This window comes from Pelodiscus sinensis, chromosome 1 (assembly GCF_049634645.1).
Source record: "Pelodiscus sinensis isolate JC-2024 chromosome 1, ASM4963464v1, whole genome shotgun sequence".
Classification (NCBI taxonomy): Eukaryota; Metazoa; Chordata; order Testudines; family Trionychidae; genus Pelodiscus; species Pelodiscus sinensis.
The window spans coordinates 200829605-200849889 of record NC_134711.1 but is presented as its reverse complement, the minus strand read 5'-3'; the positions used below and the strand labels follow the sequence as shown (position 1 = coordinate 200849889).

The 20285-nt window shown below is 40.7% G+C and overlaps 1 protein-coding gene across 13 annotated transcripts in view; it reads right to left on the bottom strand.

Annotated features, from left to right (window-relative positions):
- DMD (dystrophin) overlaps nucleotides 1-20285 on the bottom strand; it is a 2108520-nt gene that overhangs the window by 166899 nt on the left and 1921336 nt on the right. For all 13 annotated transcript variants that reach the window (XM_075916549.1, XM_075916586.1, XM_075916651.1 and 10 more), the window contains one exon: nucleotides 16998-17058. In XM_075916549.1, the coding sequence (XP_075772664.1) occupies nucleotides 16998-17058 (61 nt within the window). The remainder of the gene's footprint in view (nucleotides 1-16997; nucleotides 17059-20285) is intronic.

Genomic DNA, 20285 nt, shown 5'->3' with positions numbered 1-20285 from the left:
AAATGAAAGTCCTTAACATATTATAACTGGGTTTGATTATTGGGTCATATATATATAGACCATTATCTTTTTACAGAACTCCGTACTTCTGCCCATATTAAAATCTATAGGACTTTTCAATAAGGCACACAGCATCATTGGCGGTACTGAAAAAATACAAAACTTCTCAGACTAGATAGATATGATCATTAAGGAGACAATGAGATGGTAGGTAAGCTGAGCCCAAAGGGAATGCTGACCCATTATTAGGATGGAGAACACATGACATTTTCACCAACTAAAACAGAAGACCAACGACTCTGTTAGGGTATGTCTACACTACAGCGTTATTTCAAAATATCTTATTTCAAAATAGTTAAATCGAAATAACGCGTCTACACACAAAATACATTTCAAAATAGCATTTTTCTATTTCGAAATAGCGTGTCCACACTCAGTGGACGCTGAATCGCATTTAAGGCTGGCTGAAACCAGGTCTGGCAGGCCATCAGGTCAGGAGTTACTTTGTGTAGCTGCTGTCTGAGGCCATCTGAGGCCTGTGCTTAAAGGGACCCCCACGGACAGCCAGTTCTCAGCTTTCCCTGCTTGCTTGCCTACCTCTATGAGGGACAGCAAAGCATTTGGTGTCTGTGTGCTCTAGTTACCCTCACTCAGGACACCACAGCACTCTGCAACGTGGAGCCAGAGCTGCCCATGGGCACTCTGGTGCTTCTCGTGGACGCGTTGCTGTGAGCCTGGCTGCAATTTCTGCAGGCTGCCATCTGGGAGGTCCATCGGGGGGTGTCAATATCCAGGAGGCCCTGCGAGAGAGCTTCCACCCTGAGGAGCACTAAGAGCCTCCCTGGTCTGCCCCACTGGGGGCTTGTGCCTCATTCCTCCCTCACATCCTTCCACTTACCCCTCCTTAACCTCCCTTCTTGATGTCAAATAAAATACACGTATTTTCATGTACACAAACTCTCTTTATTTAACAAAACTGGGAGGGGGGATTAAACTCTGAGACTGGGGAAAAGAGGCAGGAGAGGGGGAGAAGAGAGGATGAGAGAGAGGAGGGGGAAACCTGGGAGGAGGGAGCTGGAAGGGGGAAGCAAGGGGAAGAACGGGGAGAGAAAGCTCAGGGCTGGTGGTCTCGCTGGACCAACTTGATTTTCAGACAAACCTGCTCCTGGGTTTGCATGTAGCCTTTGGTGGCCAGACTGGCAGCTATCCTACCATAGACAGCCGCGTTCCTCCATCTAGTGCAGAGATCATGGACATTGGGGGCATCCCCCCCAAACTGAATAAGGTCCATGATCTTCACCAGGGACCAGGAAGGCGCCCACCTTCTCCGGGTCCTGGCAGGCTCCTAGGAGCTGGCAGACTGCTCCTGGGGAGCAGTGGAGGGCTGGCTGCCAGTGGCTTGCTGGTCATGTTTTGGGGCCACTGGGTCAGGGCAGTGACTGCTGGCTCTGGGCTGGCAGGCTTGAAGATGGCACAGGCACTGTGGCCAGAGTCAACCCCTTTAAGGTCTTCGGAGAGGGGGGAGGGAAATGAGTGTTCTTGGTTGAGGCTGGAGTGGCCACCAGGAAACCCTGGGAAAGCTGGAGGCCCCCTATTTTGAAATAAGTGTCTACACAGCACTTATTTCAAAATAGCTATTTCAAATTTGGCGTTATTCCTCGTGGAATGAAGTTTACAAAATTTGAAATGAGCGTTGCACTATTTTGAATTAATTTCGAAATAGCGGTTTGGTTGTGTAGATGCTAGTAAAGTTATTTCAAAATAACAGTTATTTTGAAATAACTTTGCTGTGTAGACATACCCTTAGTTCATAGGACTAGTAGCACAGCAGACAGAGACTGAATGAAAGACTATACAGTGACTTTGACAAATAAAAAATATTGTTGTCTTCAAGAACCTGCCAATCCTCTAGTTAAACATGAGAATTGTGCCTGGACGACATGAGACAAATATGTAAAGCCACTCCTTCCCTCTCCTTGAGGGTCTCATTGAACAATTTTTAGAAACTGCCTTCTCTTCATCTCCCATAAAACATAAGAGTATAACCAATCTTAAAACAACCCCAAACAAACAAACAAACAAACAAACAAACAAACAAACAAACCCAATAGTGAGATATTTCTTTTATTCTTCCTAATGTATTTAATCCTTTCACATTCAAAGCATTCCAGTGGAACTCAAATATAATTCCTACTTTGGAATCCTGTTTGTTAAACACAAAGACGTTTGATACTATATTAGACTGAACTACACAACAGTATCTTTGGAGCTATCGAGCAGCTGTAAAATCATATTTAAAGTACACGACAGTGCAGATTTTTAGCAAATCTAGCACATCTTTTATGAAACAGGGCCATGTTTTACATGTGTAAATCTACTACTTCAACAAGAATATATTAGACATGGTCATTTTTTTTCTTTTAATGGTCTATAACAGTCAGTCATTTTATACTATGTTTAACAATAGAAGTAAAATTGAAAATACAAGCAAAAAATTCATACAACAGATAATGAATAACGTTTTAAATTCAATAATAGAAAGTAAAATTGTTAAAAGATTTCCTAACTAGAACTCCAAAACAGTATTGCAATAGTCTCATAGTGCAATATCAAAGGTTCATTTTTTAAATTATTGTTTAAAATTAATAATTCACTTATTGTTCCCTTAGTGTTCATCCCAGCCAAAGGAGTACTGGATTTAATTAGGTTAAAAAATTTTCATTCTTTCCCCTTTAATTACATTAAAAATTCCTTATTCTCTTTCCTCTTCTGCAATTTTGCACTTATGTTTGCTACTGGTTTCTAAATAACGAATCACTAAGCAGAAATAATACAGCCTGATTTTTACAAGCTAGACTGAACTTAAAAATGTTTACCAGCTTATTAGTAAATTGAGCAAACAAGACATGGAAGATATGGATGATATAAATATATACAGGAATATTAGCTATGTCACCAGAAGGACATACTTAAGTATTAACTGCACAAAACCTCTCACTGCATGATCGCTACTAGCCTTTGTAATGTTTAACAATATACCGTGTTTTCTATGGAAATGTATACGTTTTCATCGGTAATACATTTCTAATGGGGCATCTTAAGATGGCTTCATTTATTATTGTGGCTTTTTTTCTAGCAGTGGTGGTGGGGAGAGGGTAGAGCGAACTAAGCAACTTCTTACCATGTAAATCGATTGGAACATTTATGTTTAGCTTTTATAACTTTAAAACTTTGATTTACTGGAAAATGAATTGGGAATTACACAAACCAGATTTAAATCATAAATGTGAACAAGAACACCAGCAATCAGTGATCAGAATAAAAGATAATGCGGTACATGGGCTCAGCCTTTCTGTCTCTGGTTCAGCAGGGACCGAGAACACTGAGCCAGATGAACATCTGGTGTAAATCAACATTGTTTCATTAAATCAAAAGGTGATTTACATCAGCTGCCAATCACTGTGAGGGGTGATGCACTAGAGCAAAGGGAATTCTCCGTGACAGTTACCAGGCTCTTTCAATTGTCTATTATCAAGCTGGGAGGAAGTACCATCATGTGAATCACCTCCTTTGCTACTGTTTAATGGCTAAAATAAAAAGACCTCATGAAATGAGTGAGAAGGTTAATATAAGCCAAAACAGTGGGGACCTTTAGAAATTCTATTCAGGAACAAAAGTAGCCTGCAAAAAGAGAAAACTAAAAGTCTATTTTATATGGAACTGAGATGATATATTGGGTAATTCCACCTGGCTTTTCACCACTGGATCAAGCCCTGTTTAAGTCGCAAAAGGAAACAAGTTTGATGAGCAAAGCTTAAGTGGACATATGTCTTACATCATCAGAATAATACACACTTTGGCACAGGACTGTGCTATTTAAAGGCAAAAGATTGAAATAACAGGGCCATTACCGACCATGCCTACGGAAGCGACCATTCTGCCTGCCAAGGCTGTCATTCCCCACTTTAATAAACAATACAATTACATTATTTTAAGGAAAGAAAATTCTGACTTGAGCAAATGGCTTGATAACACCACAAATATCCCCTTAAAGTGGCAATGTATTAGTGCTGGATTCAGACTTTTTCAAGCAATAAAAAAGCTTAGGTAGAACAGAGAGAGAATGTGCACACTGGTGTGTTTTACCAGCGAGTGATGCTAGAGTAGGATCTACTATTGACTGTGTCCTTGGATCAAACTGCAGAACACAAACTGCAAAGTTAACCTTTTGCTTTTGCCTTCTCAGCAATGATTAAGTCCTGGAGTGAAGATATTTAAGGTGAGTTGCTTCCCCAGTTAGCCCAACTTCTTCTGCTAGCCATCCCCCAAGATTGGGTTTGGAGTCTGGCCAGCCCTCTTGCCGTCTATGATCAGGCACCTGAATCAAAGAGTTTTCTTGGCCTCATGAGACTGGCCATCTGTTGAGTGAGTATGTGGACTGTTTCTAGATGCATGCCTAATATGTGAAGATAATATCTGTTTGATAAATTACAAATCCTTTGACTCTCTTACCTGCTGCACACTGAATCATTTTCAATAATTTTAGTATTACAAACTGTGTAGCTTCAAAATCAACTTGTCACCAAAAGTATCTCCTCCTTTGTCCCCAAATAATTACATTAGTCTGAAATGCAGAACAGGCAATATCCAATGATAATTCCAATGATGGGTTTAAGGACCAAAGACTTCACATTCTTGCAAAGTGAAACAAGTAGTTTTACTGGAAAGCATGATTCCCAGCTTTGTACTTGGACAAACTATACATCTCTCAACCTCTGGAATATCCTGAGATGCCAAATCAAATGTTATCATGTTTTTACGCATGCAAAAACTTTTAGTTCATTTTAGAGGTTTTAAAAATGTGCCTGCTATATTTTTTCCCTCCCTCAGAGTTTTGTATAGCTGGACTCCTGGTATGAACTTTACAGGCAGAGGAATGGGGTGGAGGGGGGAACTATATTTATGTTTTTGAAAAACAAACACTCAAAAACATTTAAAAGTAGTTTTTATGTTAACACACAGCAGTAATAGAACCTAGGATGGTCTGGTTTAAAGGCTTACTCAAACTCATATGCGATGACCTATATAACCTATTTATGTTTTTACTGCTTGTGAGTAACAGTCATCCCACTCACTACATCCATATCTCTATTTATACTTTTCTGCCAATTTGCTTTCGAGTCCCCTCAATAATCTAGTTTCTGCAGAAGAAACAATTAAATCCAGCGATTCTTGCCAGAATACTGACTTCTTCGTTTACATATTGTTAAAGTTTGAACCTCCCTGGTCCAGCACCCTTGGGACCTGACCAGTCCCAAATGAGGGAATTTGCCAGATCAGGAGAGGTCCCTACCACTGGCCTCCAGGATACTGTCCCTCCCTCTGTCTGGTCCCGCTCCAGCCCCACTGCCACTGGGCTCCAGCCCTGCTGCTCAAGGGCTTGGGCTCAGCACGCTGCTGCCAGCTCACTGGGGACTCCAGGAGATGGAGCTCCCCAGCCATAGCAGCTCTGCTTCTGTCTCACCTAGAGCTTCCTGGGGACAGGGATCCATGGCTGCCTCACTGCTGCCACACCCTGCCAGGGCTCCCCTAGGACAGGGCTCTGTGGGGACGGGGTTCTGCGGCTGCCCTGTTGCTGTCCTGCCTGGCTGGGGCTTTCCAGGGATGGGGTTAACCAGTCCGATGGTGGGGATCCCCTCCACTGGACTCCCTGCAGGACCACAGATGTTGCCAGACAAGAGAATCCCAGATTTAAGAGGTTCAACCTGTAGTATAATTTAGATAAAATCATTCATCCTTTCAGCAGGCTGAAAAAGGTGAAAAAATTATTTCTTTCTTTTTCAGTTTGAAAGCATTAATCTTTTAGGGCAGTGGTCCCCAACATGCATTCATGTCCGCCCACCAAGTGCTCGGGGCTGGCCTGGCCCTGGGCACGTGGTGCACGCATGGTGCCGGAGCTGGCCCCGGGCGCATGGCACACGGTGAGTGCCGGCCCCGGGAGTGCTGCGAATTGGCCACTTGCTCTCTGGGCGCGCGGTGCTTGGAGGAGGCGCCGGCCCCGGGTGTGTGGCACTTAGGGGGGAGCTCCGGCCCCGGGTGTGCAGCGCTTGGAAGGGGGGGCGCCGGCCCCGGGCGCGCGGTGCTTGGGGGGGGGACACCAGCCCTGGGCGCGTGGCTATGGGGAGCCCTGCCCCCTGGTGCCCGGTGGGCGAACGACCACGCCCCCTGGCATCCGGCAACCTCCAAAGGTTGGGGACCACTGTTTTAGGGTATGTGTACATTGCAATAAAACACATACAGCTGACCTGTGCCAGCTGATTCAGGCTCATGAGGGTAGGACTGTGTCGCTATTCAACTGCAATGCAGACATCCAATTTTGGCCGGAGCCCATGGTCTGGGAGCCACCCTACTTTTGGAGTCCCAGAGGTTGGGCTCCAGCCTGTGCCCACATTGCACATTGCACATTGTAGACACATTGCAATTGTGTAGCCCACAGTCTCAGCCCCAGATTCTGAATCAGCTTGCCAGCCAGCCATGAAAACTTTATTGCAATGTAGACAAACCCGGTTTCTTTATGTGCTCAAATTGTGAGAAAAACAATTAAAAATATGGTCAAAAATTAAGACAGCAAAAGAGCAAGTTATAGAAATTGCCTTACTATTTTTCAGAGTGAAAATATGGAAATACTGAGGAAACCTGCAACTAATAAAAACCTGAAGTTAGAAGCAGATATACTGAAATTAGATAATGAGTTAGAGAAGATACACCACTAGAACAGTGGACAATCTAGAAGAGTATTAATGGGAAGGAGATGACACTGGCTTTTACATTATATTCAGCACAGAGTTAATTTGTATGGAAAGTTGCATATGAACCCTCTCAAGGAGTCATAACCAGGCTCCTGAAAATCCAGCTGGTGTTATTTCCCTCAGGAAGACAAAGTTCATTGAACTGCTACAATTTGAATATGAAAAAAAGTGTGCCTGGGAAATAATTTGGAGTAGAACGTTGGTAAGAGTTTCCTTGATAAGTATTTCGTAGCTAGGGGATGAATAATCACTGCATGAAGGTGAGCAGATAGACCTTATTAACTGAAGTCAGTTGTACAAAGAAAGGATAAAGTCAGTGATTAATACAAAAATAGAAATTACAACAACTAAAACTACAGTATACAGATGGGATCATCTGACTTCTGGGTCTACAGTAGCTGCTTTAGGGTCAGTATGTTCCAGATTTAACGGCTAAATCCTTCTCTCCATACCATGCCTGTAAAAAAGTCCTTTAAAGCAGTGTAAATGGCATTGTCCTTTAAGGGACAGTGTAAAAGTCCCTTAAAGCAGTGTTTCAATGTGCACAGAGTAAAACCATATGGCCAGAATATGTGATGATAGGAAAAAATGATAGCTTCTTATTGTTTTCCTGTGCCCCATGACGAGGGCAGAAGAAGAGCTGGACAATGGGTGATGCATAGATACATCTAATGGCCATTATTTTTTAAATGTAGGTGGATTGTAGTTGTGATATTGTGCCCCATATTTTTTATAGAAATGTGTTTTTGAATATGAATATGTATAACTCAAATATGCTTTATGCAAAATGGGGCATGTGACCTATCCTTGAGGAACTTAGTGACCTGGTTCTCAAGACAATGATTTGTGAATAATATTGTTTTTCTGTGAGCCTCTTGAATGGTTAGTCCTACACAAGACATATGATCACACCAACTGGTGCTGGAATCAATCTTGAATTTTGTACTTTCCCACAGGGTGGAAAGAACTGAACAAAGACTTTTTATTACATTATGGTCACTATTTTCAAGCAGTCCAGTTATATTTATCTCTTGGACCAGATCATGGGCTCCAGTTAGGACTAAATCAAGAATTGCCTCTCCCCTTGTGGGTTCCAGAACCAGCCACTCCAAGAAGCAGTCTTTTAGGGTGTCAAGAAATTTCATCTCTGCATCCCATCCTGAGGTGATGTGTACCCAGTCAATATGGGGATAGTTGAAATTCCCCATTATTAGTGAGTTTTTTATTTTGATAGCCTCTCTAATCTCCCTTGGCATTTCATAGTCACTATCAGTATCCTAGTCAGGTGGTCGATAATATATCCCTATTGCTATATTCTTATTATTAGAGAATGGAATTACTATCCATAGAAATCCTATGGAACATTTTGGTTCATTTAAGATTTTTATTTCATTTGATTCTCTATTTTCTTTCATGTATAGTGTCACTCCCCCACCAGCACAAACTGTTCTGTCCTTCTGATATATTTTGTAACCTGGTATGACTGTGTCTGATTGATTGTCTTCATTCCACCAGGTTTCTGTGATGCCTATTATAACAATATCCTCCTTTAACACTGTCATGTCTCTTTCCCCACTCTAGCATGATAAATGCAGAAGTGGGGGTCCAGCAAAAGTAACCCAAAACCTTATCTATCAAGCTTTGGTATAAAACTTCCTCCCAAAATCGTAACAACCTAGATTTTGGGGGAAAAAACCGCCACTTCTACCATCCAAATATTAATAAAGCAACCAGGGAGAGACTATTTGGGAAATCTCACCCCTAAAGTACAAACCAGGACACAAAAATTAACCAATACCAGGTTAATAAAAAGAAAAGAGAAAGAACTTTTATTACCACCACAATATTCCTGTTGCAAGCATAATGACTAGATGGAATAGTAGCAAAATAATATACTCATGGAGGAGAAATTTACCATGGGCCAGGAACTTAATTACAAAGGAGAGCAAAACCCATTTTTAAATGCACAGACCAGATCCCATTTCCCAAACCATAAAAAAATAAAACCTAATGGATTTATCTAAACTTTATCCTACTTACAGACTATGAAGAGTATTTTCTTAGAGTCCCCTTCAATAGCTGGAGAGAAACTACCCAGGACAAAGGAGGGAAAAACACAAAATTCCTTTGTCCCAGTTTGAAATTCCTTGCTACGTTTCCTTGGCTGACTGCCACCTGGTTTAGGTAAGGGACATAGTTAACCCCTTAGTCCCCAGGAAGCTGGCTAACCCTCATGATCATGACAAACACGAAGCACTCTAGTTCACCCATCTTACTGTTTAGACTTCTAGCATCTGCGTATTTTTTTTCAAATTTTTATTTGAAAACTAAAATTTGCACTTTAAATTTTTTTTTCAATATTTATCAGAGTCTTTTTCATTTGATTGTTTCTGATCTGAACTTACCCATGCTTTATCATCATCCATCCTCTCCTGCTGAGTAGAGCATAGAGAATTCCTGTTGATAGACCCTGCCCTAAAAGACATCTCTGTCCGATCCATGTGCTCCTCTGCACACGTCAGCTTTCCCCTAGCACTTAGTTTGAAAACTGCTCTATGACCTTTTTAATGTTAAATGCCAGAAATCTGGTTCCATTTTTATTTAGGTGGATCCCATCCTTCCTGTATAGGCTTCCCCTTCCCCCATATCAATGTCAATGTCTTGCATTTATAAAAAGGGAGGAAGGATATCATGAGATTGCTCTGTGTGAAACCTTTGTATGGAGTAAGATTGATTTATCTAGGGTTTTGATTCCACTGGAGCTGTGCACCTGAGTTCTGTGTCAAGTCCCCATTACTGAGCCTTCCCAGAGGTGAGCTGTTCTAAGTGTCTTTGTTACTTTGCTGTGGGCTGTGACCACAACTCTGTGCCTGGCTGGAGGGGTCCAGAGTTTCTGGCTCAGGAGGACAGAGTAGTGGGTTGCCCCAAAGGCAGATAGGAGGGCTCAGTGATATGATCAGCCCATCAGGTGACAGTCTCAAGGGGATCCCTATGATCCAACCTCTCACAACAATATCCACCAGGCGTCACCGTAGTTCTTCAGAAACAGCTGTGGAGCAGCCTGCCTACCAATTCAATCTGTGATTTAAGATGTAGTACGTGAGTGTACCGTTTATATTTCCCCTGCATTACTGGAGTTGTGCACAGGAATAAAGATTTAACCCTAAATGATCACATGGAAGTATTTGGTGCAGTATGCTCTCCTCGATCTCTGATAACTTTGAGCAAAAAATAAGGAGAAATTAATGTGAAAATGTATATTACTACTACCACTAAGAAAATGAACTTAAAACCAGCAAATCATTCATTAACTATGGAAAGCAAATTAATATTGTAGAATATTGAAGTTTATCATTATGCATATACAGCCCATGTGACTGTATTTTCTTCTATCTTTGGATGTAAAAAATGTTCATTTGTGGCATTAATAGTTAAAGAAAAGAGTAACATGAATTTAACCTTATCTCCTCAATATGCCCTTACCTCCTTTTTCTCTTTATATTCTGTTTTTAAAATTTAAGATGTTTTTAGCTGCACTAAATTCATGTGAATGCTTACATATGTTCCAATAGCCTTAGAAGAACAGAATGCCAAAACTGGAGGGGACATCAAGAGGTCATCAAGTTCAGTCCCCTGCCATCACAGAAGGACAAAGCTCCAACTAGATCATCCCTGTTAGATGTTGATCCAACCTGCCCTAAAATATCTCCAATGATGAAGATTCCACAATCTCCCTAGGCAATTTATTTCAGTATTTAACCACCCTGATGGTTAGGAAGTTTTTCCTAATGTCCAGTGTAAATGTCCTTCCTACAATTAAAACTCATTGCTTCTTGTCCTATAATCAGACATAAAGGAGAATAATTTTTCTCTCTCCTCCTCGTAACACCCTTTTAGTTACCTGAAGACTGCTATCATGTCCCCTCTTAGTCTTCTCTTTTCCAAACTAAACAAACCCAGTTCTTTCAGCCTTCCTTCATAGGTCATGTTCTGTAGACCTTTAATCATTCTTGTTGCTCTTCTCTGCAACTTCTCTAATTTGTCCACATCTTTCCTGAAATGTGATGTCCTAAACTGCACACAATACTCCAGTTGAGGTCCAATCAGCACAGAGTATAGTAGAAGAATTACTTCTCATGTCTTGCCCACAGCACTCCTGTTAATGCTTCCCAGAATATTTGCTTCCCCTCCCCCCTCAAAGAGTCACTCTGACTCATATTTAACTTGTGGTCCACTATGACCCCTGGAGCCCTTTCTGCAGTATTTCTTCCTAGACAGTCACTCCGCATTCTGTATGCGTGAAACTGATTTTCCTCCCTAAGTGGAGTACTTTGTCCTTATTGAACATCATACTCTTTATCTCAGACCACTTCTCCAGTTTGTCCAGATCATTTTGAATCATGACCCTATCCTCCAAAGAATTTGCAATTTCTCCTAGCTTGGTTCCATCCACAAATTTTCCATTATCTAAATTTTCCATTATCTGTGCCATTATCTAAATCATTGATGAAGATATTGAACAGAACCAGTCCCCAAACTAATCTCTGTGGAACCCCACTTGTTATGCCCTTCAGCATGACTTTGAACCATTGATAGCTACTTTTTGAGAGTGATTATTCAACTTGTTGTGCACTCACCTTATAGGAGCCCCATCTCCACTGTATTTCCCTAGTTTATTGATAAGACAGTCATGAAAGACTGTCAAATGCTTTACTGAAGTGTAGGTATAGCACATCTACCACTTCCCTCTTATCTACAACACTTGATACCCTATCAAAGAAGGCTATCAGATTGATCTGATGTTATTTGTTCTTTACAAATCCATGCTGATTGTTACTTATTACCTTATCTTCCTGATATTTTCAGATGAATTCCTTAATTATTTGCTCCATTATTTTTCCTGGCATGGAAGTTAAGCTAACCGGTCTGTAGTTTCCTGGGTTGTTCCTATTTCCCTTTTTATTGATGGGCACTATATTTGACCTTTTCCAGTATTTTGGAATCTCTCCCGACTTTCATGACTTTTCAAAGATGATAACTAATAGCTCAGATACTTCCTCAATCAGCTCCTTGAGTATTCTAGGATGCATTTAATTAGGTTCTAGTGAACTGAAGGCATCTAACTTTTCTAAATAATTTTTAACTTGTTCTTTTCCTATTTTGTCTTCTGAACATACCCCATTCACTATGGCATTCACTATGTTAGATGTCCAATTCCCACCATATTTCTTGGTGAAAACTGATAAATTGTTAGGCACTTCTCCATTTTCACGTTTTCTGTCATTTTTCTTCCCTTTTTATTGAGCTATCCCTGTCTTTGGTTTTCCTCTTGTTTTTAATATATTTGTAGAATATTCTCTTTTTACCCTTTATATCTCTAGCTAGCTTGAGCTCATTTTATGCTTTCTAATTTTTGGCTCTACATCCATTTGTTTATATTCATCCTTTGTATTTTGAATGGTTTCCACTTTTTATAGAACTCCTTTTCAATTTTTAGATCATTCAAGATCATCTGGTAAAACCAGGGTGATCTCTTGCCATACTTCTTTCCTGGCAAAAAGTCTATGCGGTGAATTAGTGTACTCTTGTGCCATTAAAAATGTCTCTTTAAAAAATTGCCAGCTATCTTCAATTGTTTTTATTGCTTCCCATAGAACCTACCAGCTCCCTGAGTTTACTAAAATCTGCCTTCTTGAAATCCATTGGCTTTATTTTGCTGTTCTCCCTTCTACCATTCCTTAGAATCATTAACTCTGTCTTTTCATGATCACTTTCACCCAAGCTGCCTCACACTCTGAAATTGTCAACTAGTTCCTCCCTATTTGTTAAAATCAAATCTAGAATTGCCTCCCCTCTAGTAGCTTTCTCCGCCTTCTGAAATAAAAAATTGCCTCCAATATACTCCAAGAACTTGTTTGATAATTTTCTGGTTTTGTTTTTATTCATTATTTGTATTTCTTATATTTAGTAATCACTTTTTTCTCATTAAAAGTTAAAGTAAGAGATTATTTGGGCAGCAAGTTTAAAACAAATAAAATGAAGTTCTTCTTCACACTGTGCACAGGATTGGTGTCCTTAGCCTCTGTTTGTCAGAGGGTGGAGATGGATGGCAGGAGAGAGATCGCTTGATCATTACCTGTTCGGTTCACTCCCTCTGGGGCACCTGCCATTGGCCACTGTCAGCAGACAGGATACTCGGCTGGATGAACCTTTGATGAACCTTTGATCTGATCCAGCATGGCCATTCTTATGTTCTTATTAAAAGAAAACCTTAAAACATTTTTAACGTGTCACTGTGTCTGAATTATCTGATGCCTCTCTCAGTCACCAGACCTTTCCTGTATACTATATGAACACATTTCTTCTGGAAGCAGTGCTTCCTGTTATCAATGACATTCATTCCCACAGCTGCATTTCTGCAGAAAGACCCAGCAGGTACACTAAGCCATTTTTGATTTTGCTATCAGAGCCCATTGATCTGCCCAGGCAGATCAATTGCAGGGTCAGGGACTTAGACAACAGGCCTGGCAAAACAAATGTAGACCTTTAATACCTGTATTAAGCATAGGAAAAAATGGGATTAATTGTAAATTATACAGCATAAGAGAAGATGTGATCTCTGGAATAAGGTTTTCATAGTAACTTTTTTGGTTAACAAGAAGAACAGGAAGGGTATCAGCATAACGAGAAAAAGGCTGATGATAGAAAAAAAGGGGGTTGGATGAAGTGCAGTTTAGAAAGATCTCATACAGCAAAGTACAGATATGCTTCCCCCCCTGTTCCCCGGATAGCCCATCATGCAGCCAGATTTTCAGTGGATAGTGAGTAGGAACATCCATTTGCTACTTTAGAATCTAAGATATCTTTGATAGCCTGGAATACAGAAATATGATTTTTCAACTCATTAGGGAAGCCAGCAAGGTGAGCGTTAACTGTTGGCTCAGTTTGGCCCATCCATATGGGACTAACCACATAAAAAAGGTGAAAGAAATCCTAACAGAATGCAGCAGCTGGTAAAAGGCCATTATATTGCAATTTTCATGAGGTTGACAGTAGGCCAAGACACTACAAAATGGTATAGAGTAGAAAAAGCAGTTGTAACAGGTTGTACATTGTTGGTGATTATATTTTCAGTAGCAATGAAAGCTGTACTGAAATAAGGTAAAAGAGATGCTGGCAGGAATAATGCCCCAGGGAGAGGAAATATTTTAAAAATTTACAGTACTTCAGGAACTTTAGTGGTGGCTGACTGCTACAGGCTGATCAGTTCTATAAAAATGAAGTTTTAACAATCAAAAAAATCAAAGGTCTTGGAGTGACCTAAAACCACAAAGTGTGGAATGTTAAAGCTAAGGATTTATGATTAAGTATTGCCTCTTTTGTGGACTCATCAAATGTTGTGACACTCAAAATGTGAAACTGATGAGTTAAAACAGCTAAATATTAAGAGGGAATTTGATAAAACACAAAACCAGTAACATATGCAGAAAATTCAGTTAGCAAAGGATGCTCTCATGAGTATTCTTTGTTAAAAGTGGAAAGGAAAATTACATAAACATTAAGAAAAGGGCCAGGCATGATACTTACCTTTTGCTACACCTTTATGCCACCTCTTGTAACAAAGATAAGCAAGAAAGTAATAATTCAAAGGATAAAAAAGGAATGGTCAAAAAAGCATTGTTTACAGGTCTCAAAGGTTAAGAACAAGAGGCAGCTTTGCTGTAACGACTGTGAAATGCTAAATGAGGGGAATGATGGAGAAATGGAAAGAGGAACATTTAAATCATTGGGGGTAGTTTGAAAGCTGGAGCATGGAACAGATTGAACAGGGAAGTCACTAGAACTAATAAACACCTCAGATATCTGTCTTAGATTGCTAGGTCAGCTATAAGGTGCTCCTGTACAATATGCCACAGAATTTAAGTTTTCATTATGGAAGTTATGTTACTAGCCTTTATGGTTCTGAAGAGAACCTTCTCTGGGTAAACGAAATGGAGTATGATTTTCCTGAGTCTGTGAATGGTCTAAAACAATAGATGTAATATGGCACTGACTTAGAAAATTAAGAAGGGCAAAATAAAATGTTTATTTTACTGCTGACCATTTTAGCATTAATATTCAGCTAGTGCAGCAGTTCTCTAACTGTGGGTTGGGACCCCAAACTAAGTTGCCCTCCCTTTTTAATGAAGTCACCAGGGCTGGCATTAAACTTGCCGGGGTCTAGGGTTGGAGCCATACTGTCCAGGGCTGATACAAAGCCCAAGGACTTCAGTGCTGGGCTGTGGGGCTCAGGTTACAGCCTTCTCTTCACCTGGGGCTGAAGCCCTTGGCTTTGTTCCTCCCCCCCTCACATGGGGCATTAGGACTTGACTGGACTCAGACTTCAGTCCCTCCTCCAGGGGTCATATTGTTTTTTTCGTTGTCAGGAGGGGACTGTGGTGCAATGAAATTTGAGAAGCCCAAAGCCAGCATGTACATCTACTGCTGTTGGAAGCAATGGCAGTCTGGCAGATATAGTGACTGAGGGATGCTGTTGGCTCTTGGCTGCCATGAAGAATTGCTATGGTGAGATATTAGGTGCTCCAACCAAAAGCCCAGGCACTTCAAGAGAGAAGGAAAAGATGTATTCCTTTCCCAGTGCCTCAACTGTGACAGGAGTGCCAAAAGACCCCTACTCGTGTGTCAAAACGTCCAGATTTCCCCCATTCAATTTAATTGTTCCTAGTATAAATATCTGCAGCCAAATTATATTTTGGGCAGCAGCAAACTAACTTAATATAAAAATAAATAATACAGGTCGGACCTCCTGGTCCAGCACCCTCGGGACCTGAGCGATCCCGAACCATGGAGCTTGCTGTACCAGGGGAGGTCAAGACTCCCTACCCGGCTGTAGACTCTGCTTTCAGCTGGGGCTGCACCAGCCCTGGAGGTTGTGTCCTCTACCGTGCCAGCCCTAGACAGGGGCTGGATCCACTACCTCCAACCATGGCAGGGCTACGCCTCTCAAGGCACTGGCATGGGCTGTGTGGCTAGCTGCCAGCCCCCTGCCTCTAGCCCCAGCTGGGGCTGCACTTCCCACTGCCAGCTCAGCTCAGGGTGCACTTCTGAACCTGGCCAGGCAGGGCAGAGAGTCCCGGATTTTAGAGGTTCAACCTGTACTAGAGAATACTCTAGTTTTGACTGTTAGTCATTTTTACACTTAATTCAACACAATCTTAATTTTGAAGCTGCCACTGAAATTACCTTTTGCTACAAAATTCAGGACTGAAGTGCCATAGCAATCAGGTGGCCTTATTGAAGAATTTAGGTTCTGTCTGCTGCAGAAGGCATTCATTATTGTAATAACAGATGGTGCAGTATAACACGGATCACAGTAACCCCAATACAGACACTTAAGGTTTAGTCATTTACACTGCAGGCTCTGTTAACACAGAAACTTCATCCTAGGCACTGCAGCATTTTTTAGGTTACAGTGAAGAAACAGCTCATAGCTCATGTTAGCAACATGGAAAAACAAGAGCATGAAGGAATAATTTATTCCCTTTTATTTTTGTGGTGTAGTAGACTAACCCCAGGCATGAAAAAGTTAGCTCCTCCTGGGTTTTTAAAGTTTCCTCTTAGTTTGTTATCCTGTGTCTATTTTTAATATTTAATTTTCCCTTGTCCTTCAGCAATAGATTCTGCCAAATGACGTTGCTAAAAGGGTCAACAGAATAGTGGAGAATTTAGAGTTTTAAAAAGGTCAGTTAGAGGAAAGGACAGTGATGCCAAAACTGCAGAATTCTCAATTTCAACATCAAATCAATCACCAAAATTCTGATTAGCTTCTGGTAGTGCAAAACCTCCCTTTCTCACTGCTGATGGAGAAAGGAAGAGATCTAAAGGAATCAAATATGAACCATATGGTCTACAGCTTTACTAGAGTTAACAAGTGATTACTACAGTGACATGAAAGGCATTCTGCTTTATCACAACTCAACATACATCTGCAGGGTTTTTTAAAAGGATGCTTGCTCTCCAAAGCACCAGCATGTTTACATCATATTTTATTGCTCATTTCACAACTTTTGTCCTTTCCATTGAAACACCACAAGAATTGTTCAGGACAGATTAAAGAAATAATTAACTATCCACACACGTATGGTATGAGATTACTAAATTATCATAATCAATAGTATTTATACTTACTTGATATAGTAGGGCACTTTGTTTGGTGAGATTGCCCTCTCCCAGGGACCCTGGACAGAAGCTGTTAACAAATATAAATAAATATATATATAAATAAAATAAGAGAGACATGGAGGTCAAGTTCAAAGCAAACAGAAAAGACAACATTAATCTCTGGAATTACAATTTTACACTTGGCCACGCTGATATGGGTCTGTTTGCTCATTTACCCATGAAGGCAGGAAGGATTAACCTGCTGTTCTGAAATTTCTGACCTAATCTGAGTGAAATTGAACTCATTCAGCTGCAAAGATAAATGCAAAAACCTCTTTGACTACTAAACTTAAAGAACAGATAAGAAGCAGAACAAGCAGCCTCTGTGTCTTTCAGGTGAATCCTTTCACAGGCCACCTATTGGTAATGCTTTCTGCTGTTTCTTCTTTAATTTCAACTGTTCTCATCCTTATTGGAACAAAATTATACATTTGTTTACATTTTATGTCAAGTAAAGACATTTTGCTGCCCTTTATGATGATGTTCTATTTCATTTTTATTTCCTACATTATTAAATCTTCATGTGTTTTATTGTCTTTCAAAAATGGCAAGCAGTGTACAGGATAGCAGCATGATCACATCAAAAAGTGTTAAACCCAGCAGCAAATGGCACTATAGAATAGCAGTTTTCTCAGTCTAGACTGTCACAGTATTAAGTACCAACACCAACTTACAGGATAGTGAAAATAAGTTGGAGACGATGTTTTCTATAAAAAATAAATATGGGTAGTACATATTTTCAAATGATGGGAATTCATTATTAGATGGCTTGCTGATGGACTGAGCCCTAGGCTAAAAGCTCTTCTTTAACACTTAGTTGGTGATCTGTTCAAAGACTTCAGTCGGAAAAGTTTTGTTTTTTTTAATCTCTCTATTTCCATATCTTTTTTCTTTAGAATGAAAATGATATTATCAAATTGACAGTATGAGCTTTCTATGCAGATTTAAGATGTAAACTTAACAAAATTATTGTTGCTGGGACTTAACTACAAGGTGGTGATTTTGTTCAGTACTTCACACCTTTCTTGTGTATCATACTGCTAATGTAGTAAATTATTTTCTATATATTAATGGAATGAGCCACCCAACAACCATATAAAACCTGCTTAAATTTGAGGAGAAAAAACAAATATCCAACCACATACCTCTATTTGTCATCTACAGCCCCACATTGGAATCCATGTTTGCTTTCAATGGAAATCTATTTGGTATTGATAACTCATGCAAGATGGGGACTTCATCCTGGCCATCTTTCCTGTACCCACTCCTCTGGTCTTCAAGCAACACTCAGATTTGATAAGTTCAATATCAGAAGCCAGCTTCCCTCAGACCAACCAAAGTGGTACCAGACAGTGTTCCCTCTAAGCTGGGTGGCAGCCCAGCTTAACAGGTGATTAATCAGCCCTACCCAGTCAGTCAGCTCCCTGTACTGACTCTTGAGCCTCTGACTGGGTGGGGCTGATTAATCACCTGTGAAGCTGTGCTGCCACACAGCTTAGAGGGAACACTGGTACCAGACCCTGACATAACAACAGATGCAAAGCTTGCAGACCTATTTCCCCTGCTTTGATGATCAGTACTGTCTGAAAACACCTTTCAAGATCCATGGATCGTACAGATGCCTATCAAAACACACAGTGTACCTCATTTGATGTACTAAAGGCCCCAATAACAACTTCAGGTGACACCAGACAATCACAATGTCTGAGGAACTCACCCAGAAAAATGGTAAAAGACAAAAACACCATATAACTGGCTGGTGAACCCTTTTCACAAAGCGATCACAATATATCTGACATCTTAGTACTCATCCTCACAAGAAACCTGCACAAAACCTTCTAGAAATAAGACCGGGAGCCAAAATTCATAACTTTGCTAGACTCTAAACATTACAGTCTTAATAAAGACACTGTATTAAAGGCTTAGTACAACAATGTGTGAAGCATTATCCCTTCCTACTTTCCCTACCCTTTTTTAGTGCTGTGACTAGGCCACTTCACAACCATCTCTTACACCATGTGCTAACCAACTGGTATGTAACCCTAATACTCTGTCTACCTTGTAATTAGACACCTGGAGCCGGCCCATGCCAACTGACTTGGGAGAACAGGGCTCAAGTCTAAGGGACCATTTAGCTACATTGTAGATGTTCTAGCTTGAGCTCTGGAACACTTGTACCTGACAGAGTCCTAGTGCCCAGGCTCCAGTCTAAGTCCAAACATTTGCATCCCAGTTACGTAGCCCCTTAGCCTGAGTGCCATGAGCCAGAGCCAACTGTGGGTTTGCAGGGTAGACATATCCTATGTACCTGGCTCAGGCCTGAAGAGGAGCTCTCTGCAGCTCAAAAAGTTTGTCTCTATCACCAACAGAAATTGGTCCAGGAAAGTTGCATGGCAAACAATATCAGGAAGAAAAATCAGATGTCAGGATAGCCTGGGAGATAAATGGAAACACTTATAACAGTGTAAAAAGGAAAATAATATGGAACCAAAAGGAGACATGAGCTAGAGCAGATGACCAAGAGTTTAAAGATAGTTTTGGATAAATATGAGAAACCAGTACAGAGACTCAACAAAGGTGATGATGAAGCTGGAATGGTAAAGAGGAGGAGTCTGGCTGCAGATGGATTGGAGAGTGACAGAAAAGCAGGATAATGGAAAAGGGCAGCTTCATCAATACAATCCTTTCTGGTGCCAAAAGCCTTAGCATCTGTAGTAAAATTATGGACACATACAGATGAAGAAAAGCTTCAGGGCCTTTCTGCCTACTTTATGTACTCGAACAGTTTGGCCAATTACTTACATACACTCTCTCTCTCTCTCTCTCATCCAGTGCTAGTGGGGGTGGAGTAGTAGCTAGATGTAGTATTGCAAATGAAAAACTGAGCTGAATACAGAATGGTGAGGATAAAAAGAAATAATGAAGAGCTGCTTTATTTCCCTGAGTCCTGTGCCCCCTGCACGCTGAAAGCCAGATTCTTGCCATTTTTGCCAGTGTTGAGACTCACATGAAATAGCATTTTGCTGCAGAAGCAATCCCATTGATTTCAAGAAGTAAATACTCAATGGAGTCAGGGATGCAGAATGTGACCCTCAATTGGGTCTGGCAGAAAACAGCACATGGTCATATACAAAAACTCTATCATAATGCGTTTATTGAAAGGAATAGACTGTACATCGAGCATATATGTTATATAGGTCAGACCTCCCTGGTCTGGCACCCTCAGGATCTGACTGGTCCTGGATGAGGGATTTT